The 27,836-nt window shown below is 43.8% G+C and overlaps 1 protein-coding gene across 1 annotated transcript in view; it reads left to right on the top strand.

Moving 5' to 3' along the window:
• The window catches only part of p3h2 (prolyl 3-hydroxylase 2), a 57,292-nt gene that overhangs the window by 14,105 nt on the left and 15,351 nt on the right, over nt 1–27,836 (top strand). Inside the window, exons 2-3 of the mRNA XM_042057085.1 lie at nt 25,330–25,482; nt 25,930–26,119. Coding sequence (XP_041913019.1) covers nt 25,330–25,482; nt 25,930–26,119 — 343 coding nt within the window. The remainder of the gene's footprint in view (nt 1–25,329; nt 25,483–25,929; nt 26,120–27,836) is intronic.

Here is a 27,836-nt window from a genome sequence, read left to right as displayed (position 1 = left end):
TCTTCCTCAGGGCCCTGGTCAGGAAGACTCCCACCATAACAGTTTTAATCAACAGTTTCTCACTTTTTCCAACCTCCATTTAACCTCATTCTCTATACCCCCCCCCACACACACACACACACACACACATAGACACACACAGATTCCTACCCCCCAGCTTTCTTTCCTTCTCCATGTGGCTGTCTAGACCTCACTGGTTGCCTGTTTGGTTTTCATTTAGTGGAGTGAATGGCCCCTGCTCCTATGTCTGTATCCTCATTTGACTTTCATTACGGCTCGGTGAGTATTTTCCCTGCTGCTCCCAGGAGGTGTGTGTGTGTGTGTGTGTGTGTGTGTGTGTGTGTGTGTGTATGACTGAGAATTCATGTGGGTGTGAGTCACAGCAGGAGTGTGTGTGTGTGTGTGCGTGCGTGTGTGCGCGCGTCTTTCTAAGGGAAATGTCCTTCTGTGCTGACTAAAGCCATGACTGTGCTCAGCTCTTTCCAGACACTAATGGCTCTTCCTCAGCAGTTGAACAGCTAGACTCTTTCATGAACCAGTTTACAAACTCAAATCAAAAGACTTGTGACACACTAGAGCTCCTCCAAAAACATTTACTCAGTTTTTTTTCATCCTCATGAGATGGCACCAATGCTCATGGTATTCCGCCGTTGCAACTGATGTTATGACTGAACTATGACGCTATTTCTTATCCATTTCTCCATCGGTACTGGCTACACATAACAGATGTGCAGACCAGCAAAGTCCCTATGTGTTTTTAATGACCACTCTCTCTTCCATAGGGATTGGTTTAAGCTTCCATAATGGCAGTCACCTCAAACTTTACCTGACCACCAAAAGGCCCCATTCTTAGTGTGCTCTGACACGTGCAAGTAATGGACAACATTAGCCACTGCCCAAGCTTTATAGAGGGCCAGTAACTGTCCCTTAAGGCTAAAAAGCAGTATTAATGGCAGTTTAAGAAAAAAAGGGCCAACATTGTCTTCCCTGTGGAATGAGTTTGAACTTACAAGAAATAGTTAAATTGTCATCAGCCAGTTAGACAAAGCACATTTGTGTTATGGCTATTTGCCTGTTATCGAATGACACTAAAGGGCATTTGTATTTTTCCCCACAGCCCTGCAGCCATTTATGTCTGTCATGAATGTTTTTTGAGAAATCTGCTTTCATAGTTAACCTTCCCCTGTTGGCCTGAGGCAGGGAACAGAAGCCAGGTATTATGAAGGGGCCTGTAAGTCTATTTCTCTGGCACAGAACACCGTGTGCATGGTGGCCCCATGAAAGTGGAGCCTCGCTGATCAAGCATTTTGCTTGTCAACTGCTCTGTAATTAAATTTGGCCTTCTGGAATTACTCATGATTCTGGAGCTTGTCCTGAAAACCCACCCTGCCCGTGGCATTCCATCGTTAGGCGTTCGGCTTACATCATCTTTCACCTTTCTAAGTCATGCTGGCCAACCCATTTTTGCTCCAGGCTGTCCAGACAAGGGCAAGGTTTGAGTCAGCTGAAATCGAAACTAAACTAACGGACTAATCTCGGTGATAACTCCCATAAAGAGAGGCAGGGGTGCATGTGCCACTGTTTTGGCAAAAGGCAGCTGCCTGTTATTCACTTAAGCTGCACGCATGATGGTAATGATATTGCCAGAGTTTGTGTCCAGAGCATAGGTCCAGAGCTGTCAAGTAAGTCAAGTGTCATGCCCTCCTGGTTTTTGGAGACTGTGCTTGCATGAGTGTGTGCATGTGTGCGTGCGCGTGTGTGTGTTTGTGTGTGTATGTGGAGAGACCGCTGTTTACTACTTTTTGGGCCCTCATTTTGTCCTGCATAAATGGAGGAAGGAAATGCTGTCAGTTGTTCATGTCAGCTGTTCGGAACTGAATTGTGGGTAAGACATTTTCACTGCAGGCATCATCACTTCAGCTGGGGTCCCCCTTTAAACAATTGATACTCTCTCACCTAAAGCTGAATGTCAGATGGTGGCAACACATTCCCAGGTTGAATAGACTTTCTATCTCTCTCTCTCTCTCTCACTTTCTCTCCCACTTTATTCCTCTCTCACTCACTCCTTTCTGCTGCGGGTGGTTTAGAATGACAGCCATGATTCAAGTGCTCCTCTGTGTCCAGGGTGAGTGGATATGGAGTGTCCCCCCCCCCTCCTCCTCTCCACTTCCTGTCACCCTTCAGCACAGCAGGGTAGCTGATGTGATTCTCCCATCTGTCTTCTGCCTCTCCGCACGCTGTCACAGCTTTCACTTGGTGGGAGGCTTAATTCAGGATCATCCTCAAGCAACAACAACACACACACACACACACACACACACACACACACACACACACACACACACACACTCCCTACACTACAACTACACACATACACTCCCTACTACAACTACACACATACCGACACACACACACGCACACACACATACAACAGCAACAACTACTGTACACACACACACACACACACACACACTCCTCACTCACACACACTACTAGTTGCTTTAGTCATTAGTCATGTTATTCATGGCAGAGTGCTTCCACAAAAAGAAATGTGATGTTACTTGGGGCAAGGAGGAATTAGAGGAGCTAAACCACAGGAATGACAATGTTGTTGCTGAGACATGTTGCTTAAATATTACTGCTACGAATGTGAGAAATTGTTGTTTTATTTATTTTTCCTGTCAAAGGACAAGCCCTCACCAGTGTAGAAACTGTATATTGGCTGTATTGTGTAACTTGAAGAGCACATAGCTGTTTTAAAGACCTTGTCACACGCCTGTTGTGTGTGTCCAGAGTGATCTATGCAGCTCCGTATTTGTTCCTGTCAACTTATGAACCTGAATCCCCCCCACCCTCCCGTGGCTCACCTTGACTTTTGGTCGATTACTTAAGCGTGGGCCTCTGCCGCTCCAGTCCACTTCAAGCCCTCCCTCTGCTCCAGCAGCACGTTTCCAGATGGCCATTAAGACCGCACCGGTGATTTAAGCTGCACTTCTCTGTAGCCCGATGTCCAAGTCATCCATTACCTCTATTAAACTGTTTCTAGACCAGGCTCCACGGTGTGACATGAGTCAGGTTATGACTATCAGGCACCGTTTGTCTGTGTTGTCCCTGTAAATAGGAGCTACCCACTGGTCCACACGTGATGGAGAGGTTGCGAGGTGTCAGCACAGGTTGCCTTGCGTCACCCGCACGCTTCCACATGAGTAATTAACCTCCCTGATCCCACTGCAGAGAGCTGAAGTTCCAATGTGAAACAGCTGGGGAGTATAAACTCTACTGCATTTCTAGTATAGGCCCTTATTTCCCATACCGTACAGTTCTCATGGATGTGTTTTTTCCTGTCTTTAACAGCTACCGTTTAATACTGCTTATTGTAATACCTGCAAATGTTACGGTCAATTATGTGTAATCACAATCGCTCTGAGGGCTTAGACGGCTGTTGGAGGATGGAACATTGGTATAGCGTAGCATTGTCGCATTTACAAGCATTCCTGTGGTGTGTGTTAACGGAACATTGTAAGGAGGAAAATATCTTTCCAGGCTCTGTCTGGTCGTCTCGACTGAATCATCATGTTACCCAGACGCTAGAGGAAGGGGCCTTTTTTTCTCCCCCCACCATTATTGCCTTGTGCTTTGGGGTTTAGAGTCGACTGCTTGTCAGCAGTGAGTAAAGTTAACTGTATAGCCTCACATGCTTTTCTCTCTGTAATGCACATCAGGCTGTACCTTGAGCAGGCTAAAGGCCAGGTCCACCGCCGCTTCCCACTCATCGCCGGGTCGGCACGTGCCTGAGATGTTCTGCTTTGTTACGAGGTCCTCCAGAGCCTGACCAAAGTCGGAAATCGCACAGGGGCAATGTTTGGAGTTCCAGTCTGGATCGCACCTTGTAGACAGACAGTATCAGGAAGGGAGGGTGTGTGTGTGTGGGTGCGTGGGTGGGTCTAGGAGGAAGTGGGCCACAAGCCATGGGATCGTGCGAGCTGCCTGCCTCTGAGTCTGTGCCGACATGTGCTTTAGTCATTGGACTGTTTACCGTCACCATTGCACTTGAAATGCATCTCCTCTCCCAGAAAAGCAGCTCACAGTGAAGATGATATATAGTTCACGTCACGTGTGATGTCACATGAAAGAGGCTTTTGGTTTTGCAATCCATGCGTAGCACTCTGGCTGACTGAAGCACTGGATGCCCCAGCAGCCAATCTGCCATCGCCATTATAAGCAGCAAGTCTGCGATAGTAATCGGACACAGACGTCTTAAGGCCTCGGGTCACTGCATTGAGGTATTTAAGCAGACAAGTGCCCCTGGTGGTCCTGTTAGTATGGTTAACATTCTCCTCCGATTGAGTGAGATGTCTATTCGCAAAGCCGCTCATCAAGTTTTATTGAGCCCCTCCTGTTTTACAAGGTGAAACTGGGCTATACATTTCCCTCAACCACTGCACTTGACTCCTGAGCAAGTGTGCCTGAGTTAGAAATGAGAGTGAAATTCAGACTCAGAATGTGAAGTATTTAAAGGGGTCTGAAAATGTACGAGATTTTGACAAGGCTCAGAGAGAGAGAGAGAGAGAGAAAGAGAGTGTAAAAGAAAGAAATAGAGGGAGGGAGATCAGGGGGGCATTCGGAAATGGACCTTTAATGACGAATCTGTCTCAGTGGTCCATTGCATTTTTTGGCTGCCAGATTTTTATCATGAAAGCAGCCCATTCAGTCGAGCTTGCCCCCTCAGACCTGGCAGTGCTTCACAGTCTGCCAGTGACGTCCAACACACCCCTAAATGCTTTTAAATAGCCCTGGCAGCTCCCTGCAACCATTTCACTTTCAGAAAGAGTATATATATATATATATATATATATTTAAACTTTTACAAGAGCCCCTTTGCATTTCTCAGATATGGGAGGGGGCAGTGGGGATAGGAGTTTCTAAGAAAAGGGTGGACACACACTGTGAAGTCAAATCAGGTGAGGGAACATGCTGGTTGTTTTCTCAAGGTGCACCGCGTGTGCGAAGACCTGGTCAACGCCCTTTTTTTCCAGGATTTAATTTGTAGTGAGCGGGGTGGGGCCAAAGGAAAACAGCTGGCTCACTGTTAGATGAACAAAATATTTCTCATCCCCGCTGAAACGGCCCAAACATTCGCCCACCACCTTCCAATTCATGCAGCCTCTGCCGGGTTCGCACGCGCCCTGTTTGGTTTATTCTTTAAATAAAACATGAACTGGTGTGTAAATGGTTCCAAATGTTATGGAGGTGATAAAGTCACCACACTGCTGGCTGTGCACAGGGCCCTCAGCTTACCTTCAAAAGAAGGAGCCGTTGTTTAAGGCGCCGCAGATGTCTGACTGTAAACCTCCTCCCTGCGCCCTCCGGTGCCAGCCAGGCCACATCCTGACAGATGTACACTCTATGGATATAGACAGGCACAATTCTACTGTACATACTATAACAAACTCTGCTTTCATTCATTCCTGCCTCAAATAATGCGAGCCATTATTTTAACTCACTTAGGTTGACACCAGCCAACAGAACTGTATTAATCCATTTTTTTGTCTTTAGCTTAATTGGTTCCTGGAATGCTCTTCATCTAGCATAAACATATCTGATTGACCATTACCTGCATTGTTTTAGTGTGCCTGTTTACACAGACCCAGTTGGGTGATACACCTAGTGAATGAGCATGTTAAAATGCTGAAAGAGTTATTTGTGTTTCAAAGTTGAATAAAGAGTTGCACTGTTGAGCATAAACAAGATGTTTAGTGTCAGAGTGATCATGGAAGGAGCAGAATATAACAGAAGATGCCATTGCTGATGCTCCAGCGGAAATAAATGTGCTCGCTGAAACAGTCTTCCGTGGCATAGTCCACTGACCAACCAGTAAAGGAAGGTGGGGAGTGACCGATAGGGAGAGGATGTTTGGAATTGTTGGAGACTTAATCCCTGGGATTTTTGGAGGGGACAAACACTTAGAAACCTTGCACCGTTTGAGCTGGAAACCCCCCCCCCCCCCTGAGATTCGTTGCCCCGGAGAGGGACGTTTGAGGAGAGAATGTCCAAATATTTATGAAGCGCTGGCCCTCTCACTGAGGGTCATTGATGGTGTTGTTTGTTCTGCCCGCTCAATTAGTACATAGAGTCCGTAACTTCTCGTCGGATGGGCTCCTTCAGCCGAGCCCAGTGTGTGTCGATAATAGGTTTTCTGTCGGACAAAGTCCCAAAGCATTAACACAGACCAGGGGCAGAACTAAATCATGCAACACGAGCTGAGCTTTTACTCCTTCCCCTGCTGTGATGAGGGATTGTGCCCTGTGCTATGGCCATGCTTTAAAGAGCTTGGATGTTTGCTTTTCTCTATCCCTGAGGGTTTTGCTATTTTGTTTAGCTCGCCTTGTACAATATGCAGAAGAAAAAAAGTGACTTGTCATTATGAGTTTGGCATCTGGTGATAACATCTGGTGGATTTTTTTATTATGCTGAAAGACTTTTTATCGTTTTTTGAAATTTGATGTGCTTAAATGAGAAGTGAGTTTTCAAATGAAACCTTTGCTTTGCTGGTATTTGGGTGATGCTATTAGAGGGGTGAAAACATGATCCCTTTCTTTTACTGCTGACCCCAATCGATGTGCTGCGTGTAGTGTGAAATTACACAGTCCCTTCACTGGCAGCCCATCAACAAGCCTTAATCAAAATGTGCCTTTGTGCCACACTGCCAATCTCTTAACAGCTTACCCCATACACTGCCAGGCTTTACTGACCTAGGAAACAATTTTCACAAGAGAGATAAAAGGTACAGATGACAATTTGAAATGTTTTAGGGGGTCCATTGAATCTCTAGCTGTGCATGAAAACCATTTCAGTGTCAGCTCATAACCACTAAGAACCAAGCTGAAAGAATGTTGAGTGTAGGGCACATGAGGAAAGGGTTAGCATACAAAATCTCTTCTTACAGACTGTTATATATGTTATAGTTTAGGGGAGTAAAGTATTTGTAAGTACTCTGGTCACATTTTAGGAGTTCCAATGTGGAAGAGCTGGCAGCCCTGGATTTTTGAAAATAAACACAATTAGGTTGTATAGACCTTATCTCAGATTACACCTGGAAACTCGAATGTATACTGTAATTGTGATATTATAAGTTGAACGCTCTGCCAACCGTCTTCTACAAGACATAGATCCCTGTATTTACCCCCAGAGCATGTAAGCATGCCAGTCTGTCAAGGATGTGTAACGTCAGTATCACTCTCTCCTCTTTACCTCCATTGTTTCTCTTGTTGGTGTTTGGGAGCAGTGGATCGAAGGAACTGACACTCCTGGTTTACTGTTGCGGTCACCAGTTGTTGGTGGCTGAAGGCCTCAATTTCACCCGGTAATGGGTTTAATCTGAAGAGAACAGCCCCATATCTGTTTCCCTCTTCGGCTGCAATGAAAACCAAATGTACGGTGCAAACCATGGCCAATTGACTGCCATTAGGAAATGTCAACGTTTGGTCTCTGTTATATTTCTACTGGTTTTTGTTTATATATTTATTCATGCAAGGATTTGTTCCTCATAAGAGAAGGCTTTGTTGGCATTGACAATGAACAATAGAGGGAGGACGTTGGAAGTAGTGGAAATTGGAAGCAGACAATGTTTGTCAAAATAGTACATTAAATGGAGGATTGCATTGTTATTGAAATCCGTCTGTGTTCTCATTAAAAGTGCAGTGTATTCCAAATAGGGCTGTCAAAATAACTGATTCATTTTGATTAATTAATTTGAGAAAAAATAACTGATTAAAAAAATGAGTGCAGATTAATTGATTCCATATGACCTTTGACCCCGAGCCGTTCTAGTCAGTAAAAATTAGATTGTAAAATGAAGGAGAGCGAAGAAAACGTGCTGCCTGGATCATTGATTGGAACATTTATCAATGGCCTGATGGTGTTGATAAAAAATAAAGTGTTGAAAATAAAGTCCTCTGCAATGTCTGCAGCAAGGAATTTGCATATCACTGTCATCAACTCTATAGTCGCACATCAATGCAAAGAAATAAGTGTTGACATTGAGGGGAGTGTTAATTCATTTTCATTGTGTCCCCTAGGTTATATCTGTGGCCTGAAATGCCTTGTATGTGAAAAAAAAAACTTCTTCCCGAAGCACTTTTGAATTTATTTTCTAAAGCATATTGGGTCATATCATAGATTATTATGGCAATTATGTGAACAGTGAATATAATAATAAAAGAGTTTTTGAACTTTAATGTCAATAATGCTGATTATTTAATGATTCATTTGAATTTGAAAAATGTCAAATGATATATGCGATTAATTTAGATGAATTAATCACAGAGAATGTAATTAATTAGATTAATGTTTTTAATCGATTGACAGCCCTTATTCCAAATAGACTGTTCAGATCCCTGTAACTCTCCAAGATCAGTTAAGGTGACGTAACTGCTTTTCGTATTTCTCAGACCTTCACATAACCCCTAAGTAGCGAAAGACAAATGACAGTAAAAGTAAAAGTGTTGTGCTGTAATTACAAGCAATCAACATATGGTTTCATCAGTCCCTTGGCTGTTTTTTTCCTGCGACCAATTTAAAATGTTCTGATAGTAAAAAATTACAAGCCTGAAGCCACACACATCCCTGCACCATGTGCTCTTCACATGTGACCACATCTTAATTACAGAGAGTTATTATTGGCCCACATTATTGACTTTGAAGTGCCATTCTCAAACAGACCGAGAGGGAAAAATTATCTCTGGCTTTTGGGGTCTGTTAGGGGGCCTTTAAGAGGGCGTAGGAAAAGCAACCTGCCACCAGGCTATGGAGAACTGCGGACCATGACTGCATTATAACTGAGAGAGTAATCAAGACAGGGTTGACTCAAAGAAGCTGAATGAAGAGAAGAGACCAATCACAAATATGTGTAAGAATGTTTAGCAGAAGGGTTTTAAGCATTGTGAGACCCATAAACCATGTGGATTTCCTACATCCAATTTGCATGAAACTGAATTAAGTAAATGCATATGTGCAGAACAATAGCCCTCAAAGGCACCCAGCTACACATTGAGTACACATTGACATGTTTCACATACAGAATGGCATGAAAGCAAAAGATGACATCTGGACAGAGTTTAGACAAAACACAGGCTTAACAGTCTCATCTCAATGTTGAATGTCCAATCGTAGAAGGACTTCACCTAATCAGTTGAGGTGATCAATTACTTCCAGATAATATTTCATGTTTACAGTAGTGCTCTTGGCAAATATACAACAAAGACAAGGGACATAATTGCCACCGGTGGTTAGTAGGCCAGATCTTTCCATGACTGGAGTAAAGGAGCGGGGGAGGCCTCAGTAGAGGCGCTCGCAGTGGCCTGCAGAGCCTCAGCTCCCCCATTTGTTTTTGTAAGGGGAAGCATGTCAGATCCCAGCGGAGCTTGACCTCTGACCCCACCCCGAACGACACCGCTCAGGTATCCCAGGAATCCCAGCTACCGCCAGCTTGAGGAAGAAACAGTGGGGGGCTGGCCGCTGATGAGGTCATCATCAGGCAAGCAAGGTCACAACCCTTATCTGGCACACAACAGGAGAGGGTCCCCCTCCCCCCACCCCTGCCTTGGTGAGGTCACAGAGCCTAGAGACAAAAAGGTTATTTCATTATCCACATTATCCACAGCACATCACCACCGTCCCCTCTCCACCTCTTTCTCTCTTTCACATGTCATCTTGGAGTGTTGTTGCTACAGAAGAACGACCTCTGCCCTGAATAATTTGATTCATATAAGTGTTTTGTTATTGTGGAGAAAGAACATCTGCTACTTGTGCCTCCCTTGGATCCAGCCCAGTAATTATTCTTGCAAATTTGATTTGCAAGAGCTGGTGTTAGCCTGCTGATGGGAGCATATGTTTGTTCGTGTGTAGTGTGTACTGAGAGGATGTGGACGTGACCGTTTCAGCCTTAAGTAAATTGGGCAAAGTAGGGGGTTCTTTCTACCCCCTTTGCACCTTGAGTAAGCATTGCTAAGAAGAATGAGGCCTGGTGGAAGGATCTGGACTTCTGGATCGGAGCTGTGTTGGCTTGAATCAGTGTCAGCAGCATTGCCTCGTGAGGGAACTTGGCTGAAAGTGTGTGTCTTTGCTTTCAGTATCCTCAGGCTGCATAAGGAGATGACTGGGATGCTTGGACAGCAATCCCTTTCCCACAGACACAACCTGTGCAGAATTAAAAGTACATAATTAAAAGGTGTCCTGGCTTGAAAGGTCATTGATTCAGAGTATGCTTTCTGTTAAAAACATCATGATTGACAGGAAGACCTTTATCCTCAAAAAGTGTGTCAGGCAATGTCTACTGACAAGTCCAGTGACCCGTGCCATATGACCTTCCCCAATGCTGCAACGCTGATTCACCTGTTATTAACATTCATGTTGGCATTATGTGGTTAGATCAGTAATTTGCTTTCATCCATCTGTAGTTCTGTTTGTGAAATAGTTATGTTAAAGGCACCCTTAAAAAGATTTGCTCTCGGAGTCCCCCTACAGTTGAGAAGCACAATAATAAACTAAATATGTGTCTTTTATAACAAAGTATGGACAAAACTCCAATATAATATGGAGGGAATGCTGTCTGTAGAAAAAGATCTCCGAATTCCTGTAGCATAGCAGCTCTTTGTTAAAGAAGCCCTATGGTCTGGTTATTCCTTCGCTGCTAAAACGGTCGAGCAAACACATTGTTCAAGAGACTATCAAATCACATTACAAAAACGAAGTTCACCCAAGGGTAGGCTACTTACAATTTCAACAGCAACAAAGCCAAGTCAGAGTCCGTTTTGCAGTCTTCTTAGAAACTAGATTCTGACTACATTTTCGAGGCGTGATTGGATACTTCCGCTGAGTTACATCTGAGTGTGTTCGGACCGCGACCAGAAAGTTGCATATTCGGTTTTTCCGCGGAGAAGCACTAGGGGGAGACGAACCACGACCCAAAAAGTGTTGTAGAACCATCAGAACGACCTGCATAATTAAGGTCATTTTTGCTAAAATTGTTGCATAGGGCTTCTTTAAGAGTGCCTTTAATCCAGTTATGAATTGGATTGTTATGAATTGGATATGAATGGGATCTACCGCCTCACAAATAGCATCTTAACAGCAAATAAAATTCTACATGTTTTGAGTACCATGCATTCCCAGCATGTAACCATTTAGGCATTATGAATTCATCATTATTCATGCTGAGAACAAACTGAGAATCTCTTAATGAAATGTCTGTTGAGCAACAGGAAGTTAGTAGGCTATGGGGTTATGGTTATGAGATTTGGCAGACACTTTTGTCCAAAGCAACATACAAATACAAAACAGTATAATATTAAATTTAACAAGGAACAATTTCAAATGTTGGTCAGACTACATTAAGGAGAATAGCAATAATAAACAACAATATCAATTCAATAATAGCCTAATGAAATAAACAATGAAATTGAAGGACAATATCAATAATAAACAACAATGTCAAATTAATCAACAGCCTAATGAAAATAGACAATACTATAATTTACAAACCATAGTATGGAGGTTATGATAAAAAAAAGAAAATGGAGCTACACAATAACTCTTTCCTGACATTGCCCCTGCAGTCCCTGAGAAAACTGACCTTGATAGGTATGGTCTCTCTTTCAGCGTTTTTTCTTTCTTTCTTTCTTTCTTTTCTTTCTTTTCTCTCTTTTCTCTCTTTCTTCCTCTTGCTCCTCGTCCCTCTGTTTTGTTCCAGCTCTGTGTCTCCAATAAAAGTAATAGTAGATATTTGTCTGGCACATTCCAAAATTCCATGACCGTGTCAGTCCTTTTTATGGCTCTATTGGCGTCATGATGAATGTGCTCAATTAGTTTGGGCAGCTCTGTAATGAAGACCTTTGTTCGGTCATAGATGGATTGCTGTTCACTGTTCCTCGGTTTGATTTTACAGCATGTCTGTTCAATGATGGTTACTGTCACTCAACATACACAGGTTGTAGTTATAGTATTTGTGTTGGATGTTTTGGACAAGACCCCCACGGTTTGCCTCCTCAGACCAAGTCCATGTAAGTTCAGGCCAGCGTGCGCAGAAGCGAGTACATTTCTATTCATAAATCAACAGGAAATCAAAGGGGACGTGGTGCAAGATGAGATACGATGTGTGCCATGTTGAACTCCAGTGCCATGAAACAGGATTAGCGGTGTGTGCTGATGGCTTATGTCAGCGTAGGTGCCAGAGATTCCTGATAGGTGACTTCAAAAGACTCTTAGCAACAAGCCGCTTTGCATGCCACTGATAGATTTGCAACATTTCCCTCTCTGTTTCCTCTCCTCAATGTCCTCTTTTGTTGACTTGTACTAGATTTTTTCACTTTACATGACATGTCATGAACATTTTACCAAGTCATAAGTAATCCTATGCTCATCACTTATAGATACATATTGTTGCATATTAGTATCAACCATAAGCATAAGCATAACCCAGACCCTAATACCCATAACCCTAACCTTAACCCTAAGTGAAGTTCATGAGGACTTGCACTAGGCCTACTAGAAGAAGTGCATTGCATTTACCAATGTTGTATTAAATATATTAGGACACTTAAAGACCTTAATCAACTACACATAAGTCAAGGCCAATTGTTAAAAAAAATAGTATGTTGTGTTGTGTGGTGTTATGCTGAGTCATGTGCTATGGGATTTTGAAAAATATCCCCAACTCCAACATAAATGAGTTTTCACCAAGTCATTTTTTTATGATTAACCTCTCGCATCTCCATGTGATCCATGTCTCCCGCATTGTGGGTGTGTGTGGGGGGTGTCTCCTGGCTCTGCTTCCCTGAGCCGGACTGTTCCTCCATGGGGCCTCATCATGGGATCCCGCCTGTGGCCTGAGCCAAACCAGCAGCCTGCCTGCCAGGCTACTGTCAAAACCCCAGCGCTCCACTCGTCCAAAAATAACAGCCCCCTCCCCCCTCTCTCTTGCCCCCTAGTCTGTTTTCCCCTCAATATGTCTTTCTGTTTATCCCAATATATCTAGGTCTCTAGATCTCATGCATTTTTCACCACATTCTATCCTCTATCCTATCCATAACTCTTTGTGTTACAAACTCTTTTTTATATATTTACTGCTTTGTGTCTGCACACTAGGACAGAGAATATCAGCCAGGTAAACAACTGCCTTTGATTGGTCGGTCCTCTGAGGTCTTGTATCCTAGGCCCTGAGCAGTGTATCCAGTTGTCTGAAATGCAGGATTAGTGTGGTGATAGACACATAGTCTGATTATGGAGCTTGGCGTGTGCTGCTGCTATGTCTCTGTAGATTTTAAGACACATTTACAAATTTGAAAGAATTCACAAATCATCTTTCCCCCCCACCCTGGACCCCTTCCAGTTTGCATTCTGAGCCAAAAAAAAGGGAGTCTCTGGAAAAAAGAGACTCATATGTGAGATTGCTGTTTATAGACTTCAGTTCTGCATTCAACACCATAATACCACAACAACTCATCTGCAAACTTGACAAACTGGGACTCAGTACCTACCTCTGCAACTGGCTACTGGACTTCCTCTGTCAGAGGCCTCAAGTAGTACGTGTTGGCAACAATATCTCAAGCAGCATCACACTGAGCACGGGGGCCCCCCAAGGCTGCGTGCTCAGTCCACTGCTCTTCACCCTGCTGACGCATGACTGCACTGCAACCTACAGCAACAATCACATAGTGAAATTTGCTGACGACACAACTCTGGTGGCGACGAGACTCAATACAGGTTGGAGGTCGACCTTCTGACCACGTGGTGCAGGGACAACAACCTCCTGCTGAACGTCAGCAAGACCAAGGAGATTGTTGTTGACTTCCGGAGAGGTCACACCCAACACCTGCCACTGACCATCAACGGTGCTGTGGTGGAGAGAGTGAGCAGCACCAAATTCCTGGGGGTGCACATCAGTGAAGACCTCTCCTGGACCACCAACACTGCATCACTGGTGAAGAAAGCTCAGCGCCGCCTCTACTTCCTGCGGAAACTCAGGCGAGCAAGTGCTCCACCAGCCATCATGACCACATTCTACCGAGGCACCATTGAGAGCATCCTCTCCAGCTGTATCGCTGGAAAGCCCTGCAGCGCATAGTGAACACAGCTGGAAGGATTATTGGTGCTTCACTCTCCTCCCTGAACGACATTTACACCACCCACCTCACCCGCAAGGCGACTACAATTGTGAGTGATGCAAGTCATCCCGCTCACAATTTGTTTGATCTACTGCCCTCTGTACCCAACCCAATTTTGCTGCTCTTATTTCTTCATTGTATGTGCCTTCTTATTTACTCATTTATTGTTTACTTGAATGTTATGTTTGTCTGTGGACTTAATTGGTAAAATATGTCTTGTCTTCACCGTGGGATAGTGAGAAACGTAATTTCGATCTCTTTGTATGTCTGGGCATGTGAAGAAATTGACAATAAAGCAGACTTTGACTTTGGCTTTGATCTTTTTTTATTTTTACACAGATTTGAATTGAAGAAAGTGGTAGCTAAGACCAAAAGTAAAAGGATTTTTCTTCAAGATTTAGTGTGCCTAATTTACACTGAGTTAGAAGATAATTGTTACATTATGTGGGAAAATATAAGTCATAACTATTTAGACAGTTTGTCTATTTTATTTTTGTAGCCCCCCCATTTTTCCTCCCCCAAGAACAGTAGCTCAGAAAGAAAGCAGTAGATGAGAGCCAATCACACATCTGCAGCCGACAAGAATTGACGCACAAATTTGGAGGAATTTTCCTGATGGATTACTCAGTGATGAAGCCTTCGCTTATCTTTGCCATTGGAGGCAGAACTATCACCTAAATCAGAGAGAGGGATCACACATGATGACTGATAAGCCTGAGCTTAATTACTGTCATCAAAGGTCAACTCTTAATCATGGCCGTATTACGCTGACAACAGACATCCATCATATAACAGGAATTCAGTTTTCCCTGCTGAAAATCTTTGATTGCTTAATATCAGGTCCAAGGGCTGAAGTTCTGGTCTGACTATGCCAAGACATTGTTCATTTAAATCTGCCATAAAATTCTGAATATCTAGGATCTAGGATTTTGTTTTCACGAGGTGTTGGTGCCTTTCCACGGGAAAGGATTTGGACGGAGTCGACATGCCTGATGCATTTTTTCAGATGGTTTGTATTATGGTGAACGGTGCGTGTCAATAGATTAAGACATGAAATCAGGGCGCTTTTCCGTGCAGTACAGTAGGCTATGAATCTCCAGAGAGGGCAAGCGCCTGAATGGCATCATTGTGTGGACTGGGAGACAAAACTGCCATCTCGGAGAGTTTAAAAGGCTCTGTTGTGTGCGTGAACAAAGTACAGGGCCACCAACTGTTTAACACTTGAATGAGATGGTGAACCCACGGCTGTTCTATTCACCCCCTTCGTTTCAAGGCCACAATGGTAAAAATCGGATCATGTCCAGCCTAGTCACACACAGTGAGGAACTCTGTGACCCCAATGAAGAGCTCCGAACTTTTAAACCAGTGGAAAGTTTTACTTACAGTATTTCCTTTAATTGGCTCACAAAGCTAATGTCATTTCAAAGGCTGCCTTGTGATGTGACCCTGTCACACTGTGCCCTTGGTTTTTATGTAAGCCAACCAAAATGGAAAGAGTTGATGGTGACCAATGAAAATTGAGAGATTTTCTGGATGCTTCTCTGTGGGATTGTGGGAACAGCAGGACTGGGACATTGAGGGAGTGAGTGTGTGAGATGGTACTGATTCATAAAACATGACTGAAGAGAGTTTGTGAGTGTTTGTGTGTGTGTGTGTGTGGGGGGGGACCCCGCTTCTGAATTTCTGAGGGTGTGGAGGAATGTGAGGGGAGGGGTGGGGGGTGCCCTGTAAAAGCCATGCTATGTTTAGCTCCTCTCTTCTCTCTCTATTTTCTGCCCCCTTTTTCCCCCATTCTCGTTCTCTTGTCAAGGAGCCTCACAATGCAACACCAGAAGTGAGCGTGATTTGGGCATGGTTGTTGTGGAGGGGGGGAGGTGCCTGGGGGCACATGTTTGAAGCAGATTACTAATTTACTCTGATTTTTTTCACAGCGCCTAGCAGAAAGGTCCCCTTCATATGAGTGGAAACCACAGGTGTTTTAAAAGGAGACGTAGGGGTGTGAGGGGCGTCCACACAGGGCCATGTTGTCAGAGGCCACTGGGGGAGGGAGAGCAGGGGTGCAAAGCGCCGTTTTGACAGGAGCATGTTTTTAGTGCGCTTCTCAACTCAGCACGCATCTGACGCAAGCGGCACGGTTTTCCCAGCAGAGGAGACATGCCTCGTATAATTTTTCTATTCCTTTTGAGGAGCTGGGGGTGGGGCGAGGTGGTGGGGGTACGGTGATGAGAAAGTGTTTCATTCCCAACTGTGTCTTTTTCTCCCACTGTGATCCTACCATTTTATCCTGCTGTCAAGTAGATCCTTCTAGAATTTTCCGAGATCTCTGGCCGAGGAGCTGACAGGGCTTTTCAGCTGTGCCTCGCCACGGAGCGACTTCCTCACGCCACCCCAGAGTCTCCGCCTGCGGCTCTCCCAGGCACAGGGCTGGAGGGAGGGTAACCGATGGTGATCAAAGCTAGCGGGAATCCCCCGGTTGAAAGGCCGACTGTGCCCATCCCACACCTCACGTTTCCCACACAGAGAACCCCATTCATTCCACGCATGGCAGTCGGTTCTGTCGGCGTACAGTGGCAAGATTATTCCAGCGCCACTTTGCCTTTGCACCCCGTGTCGTCTGGTGTCTTCACAGCTCATAGACGCCTATGAAAGCGGGCTCTGTGTGTGTGTGTGTGTGTGTGTGTGTGTGTGTTGCCTCCAAAAGCATTCCTCAGACGTTACCTTACTGGATCAACATGCGTGTGGTGAGAGGGTGGGGTGCAAGGGGCACAGCTAAGAGACCCCAGTGTGCCGAGCTGTCATCAGGCCCAGGGGGGAGAGAGGCAAGGCACAGTCAAATATGGGCACGCTGAATGACGACATCGTGGGTATGGTGATGAGTTCCCATCATCCCCTACCCAACCGGAGGGTCAGGAGGTGAGACACCATCATGCCGCCTGGGCTCTGCAGCTGTTCCCAGGCTTTCTAGCTGTGAGGCATACGTGTGTGTGTGTGTGTGTGTGTGTGTGTGTGTGTGTGTGTGTGTGTGTGTGAGCTATATACATATTATGTGTATTCGCATTTTAGCTTGTATGTTTATCACTTATTATAGGGGTGTGTAATGTGTAGTTAGCATGTGTGCATGTGCCTGTAGGCGAGGGACTCGTGAAGTTAAAAGAAGACCCTTTCAAGGCCATGACTGATGACATACACTCTTTAAGTGACAGCTGGCTGAGGTGTCAGCTGATCTGTATGGGGGTGATAATTAGTTTGACATTCTGTGTATCTGAATTGGAAGGACAAGTGATAATGTTTTCACAGGATTATCCGCTTGCTGAAATGTTGTCCAAAAACAAAAATTGGCAGGTATTGTGGTCAGTGCCACAGTCTGGATTGAGTGAGGAAAATGTGTGATGTTGGCAGTGGGTGGGAAAGGTAGAGGTAACTAGGAGGTGAAAATTGAAAAGGGTAAAGTTTTTTTTTTCAGAATTTTGTAGAACTGAGAAAAACATTTCTCTGTATCCATGGAGACTATCTGTGTAACTAGTGGAACAAACTTTCTTGCCATGCCATCTGTTTGTGTGTGAACATGTTTGTATGTGCACATGTGTATGTTTGTGTGTGAGTATTTGTCAATTCAGCTCATGCTAAACTCCTCAAGTTTTAGGGAGATCAGCAATCTGCATAAGAGCACTCAGCACTCTGCATTTGCATTTGTACTTACCAAACATATCAAAACTGAGACAGTTTTAGCCAAGTAGCTTTAGTTTGTAAATTGTAAATATACAGCAATCCCTCCTCTGCTAACATGCTTGGCTCAATCTCAAACATCTTTTTTTATTCTCTTAATGCACTCAATGTGTTCATGACACTGTCTGAAAACTTTAATGCCCAATTTATTATAACAAAGTAGTGAATATGCAAAACCTGATATCCAACCTTGTTACCCAATTTCATCTGCTATGTAAAGCTTCACCAAAAACGTATCTGCCATTCTTACTGAGTTTTAGATGGAAAATGTAAACTGAAATCTGTTGAGGTGAACACATCACCCTTATCCTAATGCCAGAACTGATGGTGTAAGACCTACTGTTTCACAGCAAGCGGGAAAAGGCCCAAACATACGCCCACCATAAACCGTATTACTTACACTTTGGCTCAAGTAAACTTTCAAAATGAGGCTTGAGGCTTTTTCGAAGAGCTCATACAGTATACCTATCTCGTTGTCACACAGACCACTCAAGCACCCAAGTACAGGGAATGAAATCCAGACAGCAAGTGTGGGCAGCAGCCAGTTTAAATGAGCGCTAATGGGGAAAACAAGCTATGTGTCACATAGACTCCTTGAGGTAACACAGGCTTACATACAGGCCACCCTCACCGTTTTTGACAGTTTCAACACTGTTTTTTTTTTCGATTTTCTTTAGCAGATTTCTCTCTGAAAACGACAATTAACAGAAATGCGTGGACAGCGTTTCCGCGTTTGTTTATCTTAACAGCTTTGGCATTTCCCAGATGTTTAGTCTATTTGTGCTCCGAGGTCTGACGAGCATCTCTTGCGTGCTGCGGATAGGAGTTGACATGGTGCGCCACGTTTGTTTTAGTTACAGATGCCTTCACCATAAATAAAGCTCATAAACTAAATATTGGGGCCAGCAACAGTGAAGGTGTTCTTGTGGCCAGTGGTGTCAACCAAGTCTGGTGTTTATAATGCTGAGGTTAAGGCAACAATAAAAAAGGCTCTTGAATTTCCCGTAGAAAAATCATCACTGTGCACAGTAGACTCCATGGTGAGTTTGTATTCTGATTGAGTACAGTCCAAGGTGTCAAAGCAGCTTTATTGATAAATCTGTGTGTATATAGGATTAAGATTTGTTATGATTTGATAATGTTCTGTGCACACAAAAATGGTCAGCGATTCCAAGATATGATGCAATTATGACTGTATCAAAGCCTTGACAGCTTTGAGACAGTGTTTTGCAAGCTCACATATTCCCCTGTGTGGTCTAATGCTATTTCTGGCCTGTTGTTATCTTACAGATGTTTGCACTCAGGGAGGCAACAGAAATGCCAAGAGCTTGAAGGTGTTTAGGAGGCTGTATATCCTTTAGCAAACAAGTAAAAGTGAGGCACCTGTTAAGTGATGAAACAGATGAAATGTTTTGGAACCACACCACCATCATTTCAACTGTGGTCTGACATGCTTTGCTTGACACATAAATCAGCATGATTGCCATCATTCTGAACCATTTTGTGATCACTGTGCGCCATCTTGAGTTACTGGTAGCAACCCCAACATTAGCACTCTAAATATGTGAACTTCTGCTCGTTGGAGTGGAGTTGAATTTGAGTGGAGTTGCTACTCAGAGTTCAGGTGTTGCTTAACCCCCCCACCCCCTCCAATCTGCTGCTTTTTGAGCTTATACAGAGCTGGGAAACCTCTGGCCCCTTAGGTAAACAGTATGACCATGATGGCTGTGCCCAGGCAATTCAACTAATTCAACTCATTAGGCCCATTCCATCAGGGCTCCATTGGGCTACTGTAATCAGCCACTCCAGATGGTCTTCTACTTTCTAAATATGAGGAAACTTATCTTGCTCCAGTGGGATTTCTCTGGGATGCCTGAACCATTCAGCCCACAGACTAAACTGAGTCTCAAGTTTTGAACACAATGGTTTTTATTAAATCAAAACAACTCAAAAGCTTAGACAAAGCATTCATTTGATCAAGTCTTCTACTCTGAGAATTACCCATATTATCCCATTGCAGGGCTGCCAACTCTATAGACTTGTAGCCTCTCTCACACCATCAAATTCCATACCAGAACAAAGGCCGTAGCCAATGGCAATATAGTTTTGCTAGAGAGGACAAGTAACAGGATAACTAGGCCCCCAAACACCTGTGAATGGTCTCTAATCTCCTAGAAATGTCAGTCACTCAAGTGAGAGAGATCTCTTGCCAAATCTTCCTTTGGAGGCTGGCACGTCTTCCGTCATTGCCAGCACCCTCCGCTTGCAGCTGAAGCGGCAGCTGAGGAACAGTGTGACCTTGGAGCTCTGTTGTGGAGGAATGTCTGTATGTCTTGCTGTGCATGATATCTGACATTCATTATCAGTCTCGGAGCTTCTATCTCATCCAGTGCCCCTCTGAGACAGACACCTGTGCGCGGCATTAATATCCTGTCAGTGGCCTTGGTAGGCCTCACACCACCCTCTGTGCTCTGAGGGCTCCAATATGCCTGTCAGTCTTCTGACAATACTGACAGAGACGGTGAAGTTGGGTTAATATTACCTTCGACAAATGCCTGTTAAATCCTCTTTAAAAAGGGCAGAGAAGACTTTTCCTACAGGCAAAGGGGAACAGTGTATTAGTTGTTCACCCTGTTGCCCTAAATCTTCGCTTTCTTGTCAGAGCCCTAGGCTTCTAACTCACACAGGGGACCCTTCCTTTCTCAACCTGGAATACCTTCTGTGTCCTCACCTATGATCTCATACAGTTGCAATGCTGCAGGATATGGAATTCTGAGGGTATACTGAATCAGCAGAAGGTTTTTTTCCATATTAATGTGCCCTTCTGAAGTTGTGCTTTGTGTTGTGAGTGTAGGGCTTAAAACCAGCATAGAGCAAAGCCAGACGTTATCTGAATTCACTCCCTATTCCATGATGGAGATGTTAATTTGTCTGGTCAGTCTTGGCAGGTGGCTAAAAGATATGAACCAGTAGTAGGAAGTCTACTGAGGCAGCCTTTAGAAGCTACAGAGTGAAGCTGTGTGGGCACCTTTTTAATGTTTCCTCTCCAGGATCGAGCGGGCGCCATCATTTTCATGTCCAGCACCCATTCTTGAGATGGGCGCCGAGGAAAGTAAATATGCAAATGTTGCGGCTTTGCCTTGGCTCAGGCCGGGCGCCACATCAAAGATTGTGTTATTTTTGCTTCAAGAGCCACTGGGCAGTCTGACACAGGTCTCTCTGTGGTGCAACTGGCACGAACCACATCGCAAAGGAGGCTACAGGTGCTCACTTCAGACCTGCCGAGGGAAGGGAAAACATTTGAAATGTTCATGGCTCTCAGGAACTCGGCTGTGATTATCTTCCATGCCTGGAGTCCTTTACAGAAAAGTCATATGAATAAAATGTTTAAGCAGTAGAACAAGAGGGAGTGTGTTTGAACCCACAAATAATATTACTGCTGCTTTATTATTACAACTTAAGCAGGGTTTCATATCAAAATATTCCTGGGGGTCTCTCACTACAGTATGATAATTAATAGCTTTTAAGATCAGATTGTTATGTAATCTAAGAATTAGGCTGCATTTTTCCATCAACACCATGTGTATTCTAAGCTAATTATTTGGACAGTGATAAATATTGTCATTCTTATCACATCACACTCAATTAACGACTTGATGGAAAAGAATCTTCATGTTCCCCCAAGACCTCCTTAAAAAGAAATAGGGATTAGTTTAGGCATTAATGTTATTTATTTATTTTCTGACTGGAGATCGGGAAAGCACAGAAAAATAGATGTCCTTACATGTCCCTTTTGAATCTGCTGATGAAGTCACTCTGTTTTGTGTAACCGTAGAAACCTAACACAGCTGCTCTTGGTGTAGGCTGCTGAAATACAATAATGCTAATTCAACCCTATCCAAATTGAGGTAGCCTAGAGGTAGAAAAAATATAGTGGTAATAATATAGAGGATTATATATTTTGGTAGTTAACTTTTAAATATTTGCTTAAGGATCATTAACCCTCATCAAAATCTGATTAATCTTTAATTAATTACATGGTACTTTCTCTAGAAATAATTTCCTGCATGAGTGGTCGTGAGTGAGTGGTGATTCTCCACTGGTACGCACCACAGAAGGATGGATTCAGTTGATTTTATGAGCTCAGCGCAGTGGGACAGGGCTGTAAATCAATCATCATGACCAAATTAGTCACTGCGCATGCAAAAGTGCCTCCAAGATCAATATATCAAAGTTGAATGTCTTCCTTTATTACTCGAGTGAATCATTTTTCTAACAACAGTCAGCTGCATGGGGGAGTGCGGCTGTGTTGTTTTTATTTGCTCATTCTGGAAAGAACACCAGAATGAAAATGTGAGTGACACCATGCTGATCAGTCTCTGTGGATGTGGACTCATTAACTGTAAACCAAATGTACCTAATGGGTAACCTGAACCTCCACCCGAATATGACGTAGGACGGGGTGGTGAAATATGTTTGTATTGTGTACACAGTTAGTTTTTCAGTGCCAGGGCCCAGGTTGGTCTTGTGTGGTGCTGCATGGGCTGCAGCCTGACTCTTGTCCAGTCAGTGTGCATTCTGTCAGTGGTTATGAGCACAGGGTGCCACGGAGGAGCAGGTGGAGTGGGCAAAAGACGTCTTACCCAGGTGTTCCAGTCCCAGCAACTCTCTCTTTCCCTCTCTTCTTTTTTTCTATATTTTTTCTCTGTGTCTCTCCCTGTTACTCTTTTCCCCTCCGAGACGCCACTACAGTTCCCGGAATTTGACGCGTTTTGAAGAAAACTGAAGAGGTCAGCATTTGGATGGGACACAAAAATGTCCAGTCCCCCCCCCCCCTCCAACACCACCACCATGGCCCCCAATACACCCCCAACTTAGCCTTTTAGTCCAGTGCCAGTGGAGGGAAAGTGAGAGAGACAGAGACGGAGAGAGAGAGAGAGAGAGAGAGAGGCAGAATGAGAGAGACAGAGAGAGGCGGCCTGTGCAGGAATGCAGTCGACGCCAGCTTGCTCTTTGGCCTTTCAGGGGTAACCAAGCATGTCCCTCTCAGCTTTTCATCCTCTACTCCTCTCTACTGGAGATAAAAGAGCCAAACCTTGGCTGTATTACAGAAAAACAGGAAAGGGGGAGAAAGTGACTGTGTGAGGGTGTGTGTGTGTGTTGTGGGGGTTGGGTTAGGTGCTGGGGTGAGTATGTTTGTTTCAGTACCCTCTAGCCAAGGGGCAGTAATCAGTAGCCAGATGACATCTGGGAAATAAGTGAGAGCTCAGAGCAGACAAAGAGCCTCGTTCTCTCTCAAGGACTCATGCTCTAGCTGTCACAGATGACCTTTACAACACATCAGCCACCCTTAAACATTGGGGACTAACGTCATTATGCATCCGAAGATTTAGTCAAAGGTTAGACGAGGGTTACGGTGCAGAAAAAACAGTTGCAGGTCCCTGGTATTTAGTATTTTGTTTAGGTTAAAAAAGTTGGGAGATATGTTTTTGTGATCATTTCTTACTTTTCAGCCCGCATATAGATAGGCAGGGAGCAGTGTCTGCCTGGAAAGTGAAATCTAAGACATATCTGTCCTGTACCATATCTTTTGGAATCATGTTTTTTCATCTGATACAGGCGGCCACATGTTATAAGCTTTTGTTATCAGCTAGTTAAAAGTACATTCACATCATGGCAGTGCCTGCATGATATCTTCAAATAAACAAGCCAAAAGAGCTTTCAGCCCTTCGTATTTTTAAGACCCTCTATTTGATAACAATGAGTGGTTACACCCTGGAAAATAAACATCATGAATCCTCATTCAGACTGCTTTTACAGTTCCCCACCTGTTTAAGCTTAGATGATGATACACACATGAGCTTGTCCTTTCCCTCGGCAGCCAGCACATACAAATATGATTCCAAATGGCATCCATCATGTGAAGTTAAACTGTTTTTGTTCAGTTTCACCCAAATAAGGGCTTCTGACATCAACAGCAACCACATGCTGAAGCCTGGTTCAGCTGTTTGTTCCTCATACTGTATGTGCACATTTGTATACATTTGCACTTTCACCTTTCTGTGTTGATGTGACTTTTTAGTGTTGTTATGTTGCTAGACCAAATGCTTACTTTAGTCAAGCTAAGCAGAATATGTTTGAGGTCAACATACACGTTAGAACATCCCAGCTGCAGGCTTACTGTTTATTCAAAGGATGTTATTCTCATAATGTCTTTCAGAACCCAAAACTAAATAGTAGAAGATATGTTTTCCCTCTTTTTTGCTTTAAAAGGAAAGGTATATCAGTTTCAACACCAAGAAGTGTACAAAGGCTAAGCAGCACAGATGTTCTTTTGTAATGCGCATGAGGGTTAATTAAAATACTCCGCCACTGATTTCATTAGTAACTCAAGAAAGACACAGATGATCAAAAGACTATTTTTGTCTGTCACATCATGTCTATCTGTCAATGGTTCTTTAGATTTTACCATCATTGTGCCTCCTCTCCTTTACTGCGCTGAGTTAAGAACTTCCCCTCTGTGTTTATGAGTGACCTTTGTGGTCTCTTCCGTAGTTTAGTCATTTCTGAAAGCCATCACCAGCACCAGCCGGCCAAGTGACCTCCTCTTTCACCCTGTTGTGTGATTGGCAGTTTTAGGGTCACTGTTCCTGTAAGGGGCAGGACCTGCCTTGTTGGACTCCTTTCCCCCCCTGAAGGGACCCTATAGTTGAGAAGAATGCTGTTATTAGCATACTAAACTTGCGGCATTGTGCTTGACAAGCGTCGGATTACTTAGTGCAAATGCCTGATCTCTACTCAGTTCACCTTCCTGTGCAGTAAAAATCCATCCATAAGATCAAATCAGAGTGCTGAACTCTGCAGCCGACACATATCCAGAACTTTTGTAATGCAATGCTTTAGTGAGGAGACAGTGCAAGGAATGTGTTTGTGTTGGTGCAGTATTGGGCCAGGGTCTTAAGAGTCAGGACTGCTATTCAGCAAGCAGAACCGGAACCTGCTGCTCGCAGCTGGAGTGCGGGGGTCCGGCTTGCTGGGAGGTTGGGGCCTGGATGTGTGTGTGTGTGTGTGTGTGTGTGCGGGAGGGGGCGTAGGAATAAGAATAAGATTTTCCCCTAACAGCCGCAGCCCCTCTGGTAGAATGAGGGGATAATCTTCAATTCTCACATTCCCTATCTCCTCTAATCGCAGTGGACATCTTGAATGTCCATGTTGTGTTATTCCAAGGGCACATGTTGCAGCTGGTCTCTGTAATGGAGCAAGTCCAGCAAAAGGGTTGCTTTGTTTGGCAATTGTATGTGTATCAGTAAACTTTCTGATGATGTTCTCTGCTCACTGATTGAATGTAATGAGGTCTTTTGTCAAGGTCATGTGTTTACAGTACTCTCTCTCTCTCTCTCTCTCTCTCTCTCTCTCTCTCTCTCTCTCTCTCTCTCTGTAGTTAAAGGATCTGGATAAGGCCGCTTCAGCAGCACACACATACTTCCAGGCCAACCCGGAACATGTGGAGATGGGCCGCAACCTGGAGCAGTACAAGAGCCTGCAGGGAGTGGACTCTAAGCATTTCATTGACAGAGAAGCCCGGCCACATCAGGTATTCACTACCAAAGCAAAACAAAAAAGCTGACTTGTCATTCAAATTCTCTTATGGATAATATCATAGCACACAATGTCATTCATAGAAATGTAATTAAAATGCCCTTCATCCAGGCCTCTGAAATTGAATTTTAAAGTCACTCTGGCCATGCTTGCAGTTATTGGGTGAAGTTATGTGGTCATTATCTTTCCAGGTCAAACAACAGACACCACTTGCTCTGTGGTGTTTAAGCATTAGGCTGCAGTCAGGAATGTCCCAAGGCCACCGGCACCCATTGAAATTCCTATGTGTAGATCAGGTTGTTATGAGAGCAGAAAATGAGGAAAAGGCATCTCTTCCAAAAATAGATTACTTGTACTCATAGTGTCCGCTTCTCAAGCCCTGCAGAAACTGTTTTGTTTGAGATGAAATGTGCCAAAAAGTCCATTCCTGTTGTGTTTACAGAAAGCCTTTGCAGAAGGGGTGAAGCTGTACGAGCAGGGCGAGTATGGGAAGGCTATTCCGTTCTTCGAGGAGGCCCTGACACAGTACTTTAAGGCCGACGTGGAGTGCCGAGCGCTCTGTGAGGGCCCTCAGAGGTTCGTGGAGCAGGACCACGTGCTGTACCGCTACAGCCTCTACGAGCTCATCTCAGGTGAGGCACCGAGGGGGCACCCCAGGTGGAATGTGTTTACACAGTTTCTGTTTATTCTCGGCAGAAAGACATAAACCACTTGACTTAGTGTAAATGTGAATGCTAGTTAAAAGCTTAGGTGAGTCAACGAGTGAAAGAGTTTGAATAAATAAATAAATAAATATGGCATATTTAGATACTCAAGATGAAGGTTGAGATACTTCGAGGTTGAGGTATTGATAGCTGTCGATTCATTTTGGTTAAGGAATATTTTGTAATGGTTCTGTGTATGATATATTACTGAAAATAGCACTTTATTCTGGTGCTGTCACTGGTTGAAAACACTACTATCTGCATGTGGTTGTTGAGATATTGTGGATGGATCAGAAAATTTCTCCTACACAGAACTCCTCCAAAAAGCCTAAGCCTGAGCCGTAAGGGTTGACATCTGAATTCAGACCCGAAAGGGGAAAAGAAGTCCTGCGTAAAGTTTCGAAACACCAGTAATGAGATTCTCCTGGTAATTACCAGTCATCCATCTTCAGAGTAAGAACATGAAACATCTTCATCACCGTGGATATGTTGAGGGACATTTTTAACAGGTCACACTGTACAATACATTTCAATGGAACTAAAAAAGTCACTCGGTTCTGTATTGTCATTCACAGTAAGTGATTTAACAGACCACAGAATCTTGGAGGGAAAAAGATTAAACTTGTTTTTGGAACGACTTAGCAATTGCTGCTAATTTTCACTACTTGTAGCCATTTTGTAATCACCCTAATTATTTGAAATGGCTGATTACTGTAGAACAGTACTTTGAACAAATAAATGATGCAGTGGTATAGAGGATCATTGAATGACAAACAAACAAATGAAAAATGTTTTAATTTGGTTTGTTTAGTTGTGGGACAAACAGAATTTCTGATACTCCAATCCAAGCAGTGCAGTCTGAGTCCCTACCATAGTGGAGAGAGGCCTTAGCAGGACAGCCACAATACACCGGCAGAATGACTTCACTGCTCGGAGTTGAAGTTCGCCATACTGTACAGTACCTCCTCTGCTGTCTGCCTTTCTCTCTCTGTCCATAAACCAACTCTATAAAACACATTCTTTTTAAGCCCAGTCTTCATGACCAGGGCAGTGGCCGAGAATTTAGAGCAACATAAGTTTAATACCCTCAAATATTTTAGTCTACTCAAGGCCGTACACACACATATTTTTGGAATAAAGCAAATCTGCACAAAAATGCTCCAACTGAACCATTATGGAATCTAATCAGACTCAAAAGTTTGTATCACAACTTGAAACTGTAGAAATTATTTGTAACTGTGTAAATGATTTCTACAAGTTATTGCCAATATTAAACACATGCCCTACACTTTCTACTATTCTACTGGTACGGATCTATTTTACAGCTACAGATCATACGTCAGTTACAAACACATAAAATGGTGATAGACATTTTTAAACAATGAGAGATGTTGCATCTGTCTAATGAAACCATGAGCACATTTTTGCCAATACAGTTCAGCCAGGGGAGGTCTCTGTGATGGCGATGCATTTCAGACGAAAACAGTTATCTGCACATGTTAGCCAACCCTGCTCTGAAGTGTGATTAATCCTGGTGGAGGAATGGGAAGGGGTGCAATTAAGGTGAACTTACACTTGGCAATGTCTTTGTGGAGGGAAAAATGAGGGAAGTCATTGATGTATCTGTTCTGTGTGTGTGTGTGTG

Source organism: Alosa sapidissima, chromosome 12 (genome assembly GCF_018492685.1).
Source record: "Alosa sapidissima isolate fAloSap1 chromosome 12, fAloSap1.pri, whole genome shotgun sequence".
NCBI classification, from domain to species: Eukaryota; Metazoa; Chordata; class Actinopteri; order Clupeiformes; family Clupeidae; genus Alosa; species Alosa sapidissima.
Note: the sequence above shows the minus strand (reverse complement) of the source record. Positions and strands in the feature narration are given on the sequence as shown.